The 12,528-nt window shown below is 39.8% G+C and overlaps 1 protein-coding gene across 4 annotated transcripts in view; it reads right to left on the reverse strand.

Annotated features, from left to right (window-relative positions):
• The window catches only part of dgkh (diacylglycerol kinase, eta), a 502,553-nt gene that overhangs the window by 160,397 nt on the left and 329,628 nt on the right, over positions 1-12,528 (reverse strand). For all 4 annotated transcript variants that reach the window (XM_063051189.1, XM_063051190.1, XM_063051191.1 and 1 more), the window contains 4 exons: positions 11,808-11,910; positions 5,744-5,906; positions 4,126-4,234; positions 2,014-2,153 (listed from right to left, as the gene is read on the reverse strand). In XM_063051189.1, coding sequence (XP_062907259.1) covers positions 2,014-2,153; positions 4,126-4,234; positions 5,744-5,906; positions 11,808-11,910 — 515 coding nt within the window. The remainder of the gene's footprint in view (positions 1-2,013; positions 2,154-4,125; positions 4,235-5,743; positions 5,907-11,807; positions 11,911-12,528) is intronic.

Genomic DNA, 12,528 nt, shown 5'->3' on the forward strand with positions numbered 1-12,528 from the left:
CAGGGAGATATATCCGAATAAAAACGAGATGGCTTATCCTTAGTCATATGAGCTCTGTGTACCACCTTAAATTGTATGAGGGAATGGCGAGCACATAACGATGAAGTATTAACCAGTTCAAAAATTTCATTCCAAGTTTCCTCACATATTGATGTCTGTAAATCTTGTTCCCAGGGTTTCTTAATTTTGTCTAAAGGAACATTCCTCGTCTCCAGTAACATGCCATAAATATTAGATATTGAACCATTATGAAAAGGTGTCATTAAATATCTATCGGTATCCACCATGTATCTACACTATATTCTGAGTACACCTAAGAAATACTGAACTAGCTTGTCTGGAGGTTGTGAAAAGCACTATGTAAACACAAGTCTTCTATTATATTGCTTCAGAGTTGAATACTGAGGTGTATTGTATTACATTATGAGTAAAAATGTGTCACAAGTGTCTGCACACGTTGCTAAGATGGTAAATGGCACACTTGCTCTTATTACTTGACGCTCTGAGATCAAGAGTCAGGAAGTCTTGTAGCAGCATTATAAATCTTTGGATAGGCCGCATTGGGAGTATTGAATTCAATTCTGGTTATAGAAAGGGCACAAAAAAGGTTTATCAGGATGCTGTCCAGGATGTGTTCTAAGGAGCAGTTTGACAAATTTGTGTTGTTTACTATGAAGTAGCAGAGGCTGAGGGGAGACCAGACAAAAGTTTATATCTTTATGAGGGGAGTAGCTACGGTAGACAGCCAATATTTGTTTCCCAGGGTTAAAATGTCTCATTCCAGACGGAATGTACTAAAGGCATGAGGGATAAGGTTCAAAGAAAATGTGCAGGGCAAGATTTTTTAAAACAGTGGTGTGTGCTTAGGATGTGTTGCCAGAGGTAATAATGTAAACAAATATGACAGAATCATGAGTGTGCAAAAAATGGAGGAAAATGGGCATTTTATGGGCAAAAGGGATCATTTCAGTTTGGCACTTAATTATTAGTTTTATTTTTTTCAACACTACACTGTGATATAAAGGGCCTGTTCTGAATTTGTATGTACACTGTTCTATGTACTGACCACAGAAGCCATTTAGCAGATGTTTATACACTGGGTTTCACTATAACCTAATCGGGACCCTCAAAAGAACTGCTGAGCTTCATTAGAAGTGAGGAAAATTCCTCATCGCAAAATAGCACTTCAGTTCAGACAGTGTGACTATCTAATGTCTGTTCAAATGGTTCTGCAGTTCATGAACAGAGTCAGCAGTATGCTTTGTACACATAAGCTAATAAGACCTATCAGGCTTTGGGAATAAACACATCAGTTTATTTGCTATAACTTAAAAATGTCCTCAAATGACCAACTTGAACAATCCAAGAGGCTTCAGCACAGCAATTCTTTTGGAGGTACAACTCACTCCTTTGCTAAAATGCGAAAGAAAAAGCAGAAGAATACTCCATTTAGATAGCTTAGCCTGACTTGCAATTCAACCATAATATAGTTAATTGATTTCTTAATTTCCTTACATTCTCAATTAACTTGCATAATAAAAGTCCATCAAAATTTTCACTTGAATCCTGGCCTCAACATTTTACACTGGAGCTCTAAATTTTATTCCTCCTATATAATAGTGATAAAGAGAAAACTGAGCAGATAAGAAATATTTAGCAGTGGTTTTACACTAGGAATGAAGTTGAAAGAGTAAATGGGAAACAAATATTATCTCTGATAGGAAAGTCAGTGAAGAGGAGCTGGTCACCAGTAAAGCGGCTTAGCCAGTGAACAGTGACCTTGCTCAGCACAAATTGGCTGCCATTAAAATATGATTACACTTTAGTAATATCTCTGGCAGATTTTTGCAGCATAGATTTCAATGAGACACTATTCCCATTTCACATTCTGATTCGATCTTGCAGTTAGAACCTGATACCACGCATGTAGACCTGCTTTTATATACCTCCTGTCCAAAGATCGTATCTCCACAGAAATCACACGTCTCCATTACCAATCACACATGCACCTACCTGTCTAACATTTTGGTGCTGGCCCGCTCCAATTTTTCAAGGATCTGCGGGAGCTGTGTGTCATCATCACATGATCCTCCCCAGCCAAGGACCCGTGCCAGGTCATTTCCTGTTCCCAGTGGTAGAACTCCAAGCTGACACTGCAGAAGAGTAGAATCTGGGCATTAATAACTCTAAAAACTAACTTCTCGAACAAGCTCTTCACTTCTCAGACCTTCAAGACTTTATATGTATTTGTTACATAATGTTCCCTTCTCTGTTCTTGGCTTCACTGTGTCACATTAGATCCTGACCAAGAAAACTCTCTACACCAATCTGAAGATGACTGCTGAGCAGCAATCCTCACTCAGACTGGGACACAGACAGGACAGGAAGATAAAATAATTAATTTCATTCAATAAATGCTGAGGAATCACAGGATCTCTTTAAAATAAATTAATTGTGGTTATGAAAAGTAATAACTGCTCTTAAATGGAACAGAGGCTGTGATCAAAATTAATACCAATCAAATCAAAAACAAGATGAAAGAATAAGTCAAAATCATTAACTAGCTGAATTAAAACTGAAAATGCTGGAAATTCTCAGCAAGTTTGGTTAAAGAGCAGCTTGAAATGTTGATGTTTTTCTTGCTGCAGATGTTGTCTGACTTGAGGAATATTTCTATTTTCTAATTTTATTTCAGAGTACTACAATATGCAGTATTGTATTTGCGATGCAATGTTGAATTTTAAAGGGAAGCAGAAAAAGGTGCGTTCAATCTAGCAAAAAACAATCAAATAATCAATTTTTAGCAGCAGGAGGCAGGAGAAACACAGAATATAAGAATGCAATTGCATGGAAAGTATTATTTTTCAGTTCAGATTATAATAAAACTTTAGAAACTAAAAATAAATAATTATTAAATTGCATTGAATCATAGCACAGAATCTTCAAAGTATTAAATGCAAATGCATTTTAGAAGATAGAACAGCACAGTACAGGCCCTTCAGCCCATACAGCCTTCTGACCTACTCTAACCCATAGATTATGATTACAAACAACTAAAGCAGGTCAAATGCATTCAGAAAACTTGCATCACTGAATCAGTCAAAATAAGGACTGGTGCAAGGCTTTGATTTCTAGCTTAGCACTTTTGGTAAATTCAAGCAAAAATGAAGACAACTGCTAAAACACAAAATAAAAGAGTCAAAAATCATAACCAGTAATCAGACATTTATGCTTAATTTCCACTGGAGGCGATCTTTTGGGCACGATCACGGGAGGTCTACTAACTGACATTTGGACATGGATACCTTATTGTATCAGGAATGGAAAGCCACATAATGCCATCCTACTGGAACCTTTGGTTTATGTTGCTAACATCAGAGCAGGAGAAATGCAACAAATATTTTTTACATGGTACACAGCCAAACTGTTTAACAGCTGAAGTTGGAGAGATAGGAGGTAAAAATGGCTGGAGTTTGAAGGAAAAATACAATATATAACTTGTTGATCTTAGTCTTTATAATAAATTGTTAATATGTAATGATAAGTGAGGCAAAATTTCCAAACCTGCTGATGAGGCAATTAGGACTAATGGACAATTAGAAATGTAGAAACATAATCCAAAAAAAAAATCAATGAAGGGAAATGCCAGTGAATTCTGGAAGAACCTACAAACTTCCCTCCACACCCTTACATCAATATGTTGTCCAAGCAATGCTTGGTAAAGATGGGAAAAATGAAAACTGTGACTTGGGAATGTGAAAAAGGTTACACTGGAAGATTATTGAAGCGGAGAGGCAATGAAATGCTTTTCTGTCAGCAAGAGCAACTGAGACCTAATGATATACATAACATGGAGATAATGGCATTCCTGTAACTGAAATGAATAGAGGATTCACTTTATTCTATAGCAGTGTTTCTGGAGCTGAGATATTCTGTAAATTTCATTTGTAAAGACAACATATAATAAGCAATTTCCGATCAGTTCATAATACATTAATATTAAAGCATAGTACTAAAGAAAAGTTTTTAATGGTAAGGACCTGTAGGCATGAAGTAAGCAATTGACAAGATCACTGATATAAAAAAGCTGCAATAACATTCGGTATAGCACTCACTGCAACTTACCTGTTTGTGCAGATTTAATTTATCAATCTCAGATAACACCCATCCAACACTTCCATCTCCTCCACAAACTAGGATACGGAAAGTGTCAAATTTTTGAAACAATCGTAAACTGGAAAAGAGGAAATAAATGGAGCTTACTAAAGGAGCAAATCTATTATCCTGTAACATGATAGAGTGAACATAAGAGATTCTGCAGATGCTGTCAATCTAGATCAACACACATAAAAAGTTGGAGGAACTTAACAAATTTGGCAGCATCCATGGAGAGGAATCAATAGTCGATGTTTCAGGCTGAGACCCTTTATCAGGACTGGAAAGGAAGGGGTCAGAAGTAAGAATAAAAAGGTGAGTGAAGGAGAAAGTAAAAGCTGGCAGATTATAGGTGAGACCAAAGTGGGTAGGGAGGGAGGATGAACTAAGAAGCTGAGAGGAGGTAGGTAGAAGAGGTAAAGGGCTAAGGAAAAAGAAATCTATTAGGAGAGGACAGTGGACAATGGAAGAAAGGGGAGGAAAAGGGGAACCAGAAGGAGGTGATGGGCCAGTGAGGAGAAGAGAAGAAGTAACCAGAAATGAGGAACAGAAAAAAGTGAGGGGGGAGGGGGAGATTACCAGAACTCAGAGAAATTGATGTTCATGTCATCAGGTTGGATGCTACCCAAATGGAATACGAGGTGTTGCTCCTCCAACCTGAGTTGACCTCATCATGGCAGTTGGGGCAGCCATGGACAGACAATGGCAATGGGAAGTCAAATTGAAATGGGTAGCCTCCTCCTCCCTCACCATACTTCCAGGTGAAGTGACATTTTACCTGCAAGTTCTTTGGCATCATCTATTGTATCCGGTGCTCCCTGTGCAGCCTCTTCTACATCAGTGACGCAACAAAGATTTGGGGACCGCTTTGACAAGTACCTTCGCTCTGACAGTCACAAAATGCAGTATGTCCCAGTGGATACCTATTTAACTTTGATTTCTATTCCCCCTCACCTGGCCCTACCTACCCTCCTGTTACCTTGTACTTCCCCTACCCCCCACCTTCTTACTCTGGCTTCTGCCCCTTCCTTTCCAGACCAGATGAATGGTCTCGGCCCACAATGTCAGCTAATTACTCCCCACCATACTCCCCGCCTTTCTTGCACAAAGTACTTTGTGTATGTTGCTAAAAATTTGAATAAACCTGCTTCTTGCAAATTCAATGCCCCCAAGTTCCAATACTGTACCCCAAGACCAAGGCATTTTAGAAAGCGACCAGGGCTTTTCTCACTCAATTTCAGCCCTATTTGAGAGACTCATTCCCACATTAATGTTATCACAGGCAGACCTACAAACCACAAGATGCTGACACATAGGAAAATTACACAAGTCAGTGATTGAAAAGAACATGGACATTCATATAAGGATGTATCTTAACTTTTAAAAACAAACAGGTCTTTGAACATAATCAATAGAACTAGAATACTGCAAATTTTTAGGTTAAACCAGGTAATACAAAAATTCATACTTATGTAAGTGACTCTACCACAAACAGAATATTCTAATGGAAATCAGTAACTTTCATATGGGAAGATGCATACGTTTTCAAGAATAACTTAGTTGAAAATATCTTCTGAATCAGCCTTACCCAAGATGAGGTCCCCCATTCATAAGATCAAACACCTGAGCTGGATTTAACAACTGCTTGAATCTTCGAAGGAACTTGACTCCTTGATTGTCTCCACTCTTCGAGTTAACAAAGACTAAAAGTGGGCTTGCACAAGACGGTGGGCAACTGGCCTTCCAAAACCCTGCACCAAAAACAGTCCACATGTCAACCTCAGCTGGGTTGGCTTCATACCTTGAAACAGGAATACGAGCAACTTTTTTTCACTAGATTTGGAATCGTAAGCAAGGGGACATAGCTGCAAAGTGGCAGACTGGTTATTTAAAACTGAGCTGTGTAGATTTCTTCTCTCTGAAGGTGGTGAATCTTCTGACCCAGGGACAGGGAAGGCCAGATCTTTAGATATACTTAAGGAGGAGGAAAGTAAATATTTGAAAGGTTAAAGAATTGAGAGTTACGGGGATCTGGTACAGAGAGGAACTGAGATCAGCATAGATAAGCAATGATCATATTGAGTGGCAGGGCAGGTTTGAGGAGCCTGATAGTCTACTCCTGCTCCTATCTTCTTTTTTTTTGATGACTTGGATGAATACCCAACTCAGATTAATCCAGTTTCTCCTCTTTTGCTGCAATGTGTTTCAGCCTGTGGTTTATAGTAGATTACTATTTATCCAATTTCCCCCGGGATTTATAAAGTATGACTATGACTATGACTATGACACTAAGACTATTCACCGTAGAGAAATGAAGCCAGTGTGGGGAAGAAAGGGACAAGTTTATCATTAATTTTAAATACTGAAATGCTGAGCAGCATTGGCACACAACAGTAGATGGCAACATGTGGTCCAGCATGTTTTTTTTTTAACGTTGGATGGGTGAACAAGCTGTATGGCAAAGCCATTCGTCAACTCTCCACATCTTTAAAACCATCCTGGAGAATGAGCATGGTGAGGACATAATCACTGAAATGGTGAACACAGTATCAAAAATGAAGAAGAAATATGTTGAAATTATTGTTATGGAGCTATCCTGTTGAAGAATGCTAAAGGATAGATGGACAGGACTCCTTCCCATGGATTAACATAAATTAGGGAAGGGTTATGTGAAGGGAGAGTGGTGCAAGTAACTGATAAACAATGCTCTTAACTGAATGAGCTCACGCTTAAATTTTTCATTATCAGGAGTAACCAGTGCCACAGTATCTAGGGCAAGATTAGACACTTTAAATGGTCATTGCAGCAAAGAACCCCCTTTGCCACAGAAAATCAGTATCTGTAAATTGTACAGATGGGTACAAATTTTACAGGCAGTTTGTTATGAAAGACCACAGGTTCAAAGTATTGTGGCGGGGGGGGGGGTCGTTTGCTGGAGAGCTGGATGGGCAGGGGTGCAGATGGAGAGGAACATCATACATCTGAATTCCCAGTAAAATTATACTGAGGAAGGTATTAGTAGACCAAAACAGTAGATATGACTGCAGTGACTTCCTTTTCTCAATAATAGCATGGAATCTATAATGTCTTTACAACAGATAATTTTCATATTTAGAACTTTTATGCTGCTAACTCACAAGTTGCCAAAATTTACAAGCAAGCAATCCATTAAGTTTCCTTAAACACAGAAAATGCTGGGAACACCAGGCAGGTCAGACAGCATCTATACAGAGAAAGAGTCAATGCTTCAAGTCTGACACCATTCATCACAGCACCATAGCACAGAACTTGCAGTAAAACGGCAGCACATTTGATCGCAGCGGCTTCTAAGGGGTCAACCGAATGTGCTATTGTCTTTTATATACGTATTTTTTTATGATCACAAGACACTGCTGGACATTAAGAACTTAAAGTACTGCAGGTCAACCCCATCAGCGAGTTGTTCATTGATGAAGAAACTGAAGGCAGTGGACGTGGTGCATATCGTGCAGCTGTCTGTGTCAGAGGCATCAGAGAAGTTGGTGCATGAGGGCAATTTGCTCATCTTAGTCACTTTTTCTGGATGGCAAGAACCTGTTAGACATCCTTAATGTGGAATTCTGCAAGTCTGATTCACTGATGTTTTTGGCGGCTGGTGAGGAGGCTGTGTGGCCTCAGTCATTAACAGGACTAGGCCTCAAGCCATGGTGCCACCCATTTCCATAGCCCAGGAGTAGGGTTGCCAACTGTCCCGTATTAGCTGGGACATCCCGTATATTGGGCTAAATTGAATTGTCCCATATGGGACCACCCTTGTCCCATATTTCCTCCACTAGGGTAGAGCATTCTTATGAAACCTTTCGTGCCAAAATGGCGTGAAGCAAAGAAGCAATTATCATTAATTTATATGGGAAAAATTTTTCAGCGATCCCAGACCCAAAAAATAACCTACCAAATCATAACAAATAACACATAAAACCTAAAATAACACTAACGTATAGTAAAAGCAGGAATGATATGATAAATACACAGCTTATATGAAGTAGAAATAATGCATGTACAGTGTAGTTTCACTGAACAGAATCGCCAAAACCGATTTGTAGAAAAAAATCAGCACGTACACGCATGCGCACGTCATGCATGTGCACAGAGGTGCCCATGCAAGGCTTCACTGATGGCATGAACATTGACTTCTCAAACTTCCGCTAATGCCCCACCTCCCCCTCGTACCCCATCTGTTATTTATTTATTTATATACACACATTCGTTTTCTCTCTGTCCTTTTTTTCCCTCTGTCCCTCTGACTATACCCCTTGCCCATCCTCTGGACTTCCCCCCCCCTTTTCCTTCTCCCTGGGCCTCCTGTCCCATGATCCTCTCATATCCCCTTTTGCCAATCACCTGTCCAGCTCTTGGCTCCACCCCTCCCCCTCCTGTCTTCTCCTATCATTTCGGATCTCCCCCTCCCCCTCCCACTTTCAAATCTCTTACTAGCTCTTCCTTCAGTTAGTCCTGATGAAGGGTTTCGGCCCAAAACGTTGACTGTACCTCTTCCTAGAGATGCTGCCTGGCCTGCTGCATTCACCAGCAACTTTTATGTGTGTTGCATGGTCATGATAGTCTTTCTCGGGGTAAACACAAGTGTCCCGTATTTGACTGCTACTTTTGTCCCTTATTCGGGAGTGAGAAAGTTGGCCACCCTACCCAGAAGAGAGGCATCGGAGTCGGTGTACTCCACCAGAGGTGGTGCAGCGTGGCATCCAAGCTGGAGTTGGTGCTCCCCCAAGTATTCACTCGACAGAAGACAATCCATATTGTGTGCGATTGCAGATTGCTGTAACGTTCATGGACTCAAGATCTTGGACTTTTGTGTGTGTGTGTGTGTGTGTGTATTTTACTGTTATTTTATATGTGCTTGCTATCCTATGTGCCATATGTGCCTTGTGTTGTGTATCACTGTTGCTACTGTGATTTGCACCTCGGCCCAGGAGTAACTCTGTCTCATTTGACTGTATTTATGGGTATTCATGTGTGGTTGAATGACAATTAAACTTGAACTGGCAAGGAGAGAAAGCAAGTTAGTTTTATATTGAGAGAAGATGGGATGTGTCAGATGAATGGAACATCTCTGATAGGGTAAGACCGGATACTTATAGTGGCAGTAAAATAGCAGTTACCATCAATTAAACCCTATGTAATTCAAGGCTGTGGGACATGCCCAGAAAAAGGAAAATGGAACCGATGTGAAGACAGGAATAAATTACCATTTTATAGGAAGAAAGAAAAAGAAAACTATATTGAGTCCTGAAGGCTACAATATGCCCATATAGAAGATGGGGCGTTGCTCCTCAAGCTTGTGTAATACTGGAAGTCACAGACAGAGGTCAAAGTGGGAGTGGGATGGGGTAGGTAGCAGGAAACTCAGGATAACTACTATGGACTGAATGTCGGTACTTTACAAAATGATCACCCAATCGGTGTTTGATTTCTCCAGAGTACAGGAGACCACATTGTGAACACTGAATGCAATACCTTAGATTGGAAGAAGTGCAAGAGAATCGCTGCCTTGCCTATGAAGACTGTTTGGATTCCCAGAACTTGGAAAAAGAAGATGTGAAAGGACAAGTGTTTCACCTCCTGAAATTGCATGGTGAAATAACACAAGATGGGGAGTCATTATTGGGTTGGAAGAGCAGGCCAGGAATTCACAAAGGGAGAATCACTTAGAAATGCTGAAAATAGATGTGAATGGTTGTGGAATCTTGTTAGAACTGGTGGGATTTGCAAAAGATGATCTATTGAATGCAGAAGCGTGTTAAGGGTCAAGAACACTTTTCTCTTGCTGTCCTGTCGGAGAAGAGGTAAGAATACAGGTGCAGGAAGTACATAGATGGAAATGTGGTACAGATCTTTTCTGACCTGCTCAGCATTTCCTGCATTTCCAATTTTTCAGCATCTAATTTTATTTTATTTTACATTGATTTCTGTAGTTGGATTTGAATCACATGCCTGGGTTACTGAAAAGCATCAACACTACACTGTTAGACATTCAACTTTAGAAGTCTAACTATTTTAAACATGATATCCTCTCATGAGCCTTAGTTCAATATGATTTCTCCCTCCCAAGTCAGATTATTGTGGGTTCATGCTGCATTCTAGAGATTTGAGCACAGAATCCACACTGCCCTACTGTACTCCAGTACTGGAGTACTGCTACACAGTAGGATGAGAAATAAAACTGAAGCTCAATCCTGTTAAATTTTCAAACTCAAATCAGATTGAAAAGCTCCAATTACTCCATTTTAAGAGACAGAGAGCTATAGCATGGATTAAACACACATGGTCACAGGGACAGCGTTGGAACTCCAAACAGACCACACCTAAGGTTAGGATCAAGCCTGGGTCACTGAAGCCGTGAGAGAGCAGTTTGACCAGCTGTACCACTGTGGTGCTTTAGATGAAAAAGTAGAGGAATTTCTCCCCTAAGTATTCTGGACAATATTTATCCTGCAATAAACAGTGACAAAAAACAAGCATTCACTCTTTCAACTAACTGCTTTTTGTGGAAACTTACGTACCTTTTCAGTATAATATTGTAGTTACAACAGTTTGAAAGCATTTAATTATCTGCAAACCATTGCAATGGGGACGCAATAGTCTCTACACAAACGTATAAACATTGATGTGGTTTCTAATTTTATATCATGTGGATAACACTGGAGAGACTTTATATGGAATCCCCCACGAACAGGGACAAGAGCCAACACTGGCTGGCTTTCTATCAGTATCACAGACACTATCAACAGCTCACTGTTTTCCATATAAAGGCTGAGCAAACAGTGCCTTCTAACAGAATTAATCCAGGGCACTGTCATCTTCCATTTAACCTGTGTAACTTTGCCATGTGCAGCTACTTCTTTACTTAATTGTAACTGAAAAGAACACAACACTGTGGTAAATGTGAAGAATGTGGAGAGAAATTGGCACCAACTCACCAGAAACTGGGGCAAAGATTTACTGTTCTACTGTACACATATAGTAACACACTTCAGCAGCAAAGATCTTTTGCAAGAGACATTTAGCAGAATAGGAGTCGAGGATTAAAATCAAGCAGAATAGGGTCATTAAAAATAGATATGTCCCAGGGATTGTAACAAAAATAGCCTATGTCTACAAAGCCTATTCAGTGTTGCCAAATGTTCCAAAGCGGCTCTCAAGAACATAATCTGATGAAGCAAGACATCACATAAAGTAAAGATCAGGAAAAGCAATTAAGGAGGTTATGGTGAAGGAAAAAAATAAATCCTTGGAAAATTTAAAAGCCTAGGTGAGCATGCCTGGGTAAGTTAGTTTTAGATCGAGATGTGTTGAATCCCATCTAACACCTACAACCAGTTCCACCAACAAACGCCATAGAAGAAAAGGATATCCTATCAAATCCTTCAATCATCTTAAATATATCTATTGATTTACTGAACTGAATTTGCAGCATTATTTTTGATATTTACCAGCTTATTTCACTAACAAAATTCTGCTATAATTCAGCTCTGTGAGATGCAATGCCAGAAGCTAAAATGAGAGGGCTCCGATAACAAGGCTCACACCACATTACAAGATTAAATGACATAAAGATGCCTAGAATGGCAATAGATCTCATCAGTGTCATTACTTACCATCAGAATCAATGCTATTCAGCGCAGTGGGAGGAATGATGGACACTTTGCACTGGCCAAGGGGACATTTTCGAGGATACAATTCTTTGCAGGCAGTGTGCACCTTGCAGAGACAGACAGAGTGTCTAACAGTTACAAGAATGGACAAGAAAACGACAAGCATGAAATAATTGTATACTTAGCAGAAGATGGCCTGGAGCATGCCTCACAAATACATTAATCAACTATTACAAACTTTGAAAAGGCTTGAACAGAAGCTTGTGATCACTCAGAACATGACAGCCTAGAAACTTAAACACTGTGCTGCTATGGCTCAGCTTCACAAGTTTGGAAAAATATCTTGTTTCCGTAGGGGAAAGCCATTATGGCAATTTTCACATCAAATCATGCTATCTTGGAGTTCTGGTTGAGATTTATCCTGGCACATCTGAACAAATATTCATGTCAGAAGGACTTCCCAACGCTAACCCTAATGCCCCCATTCAGAGTCTTCTTAAAGACATACAGCATGGAGTCAGGCCCAGAGCAACTGCTTCTTGTTAACTAAGATTCCCATTGAAGATATCCTCATTTTCCACATCCCTCTTAATCTTTCCTATTCATGTACCTGTTAAACCTTGTGAATGTACTTACTTCAACCACTTGCTCGGGCAGCGCATTCCATATATTGACCACCCTCTGGGTAGAAAAGGTTGGCCCTGAGGTTCCTATTTAATCTCTC

Source organism: Mobula hypostoma, chromosome 6 (assembly GCF_963921235.1).
Source record: "Mobula hypostoma chromosome 6, sMobHyp1.1, whole genome shotgun sequence".
Classification (NCBI taxonomy): domain Eukaryota; kingdom Metazoa; phylum Chordata; class Chondrichthyes; order Myliobatiformes; family Myliobatidae; genus Mobula; species Mobula hypostoma.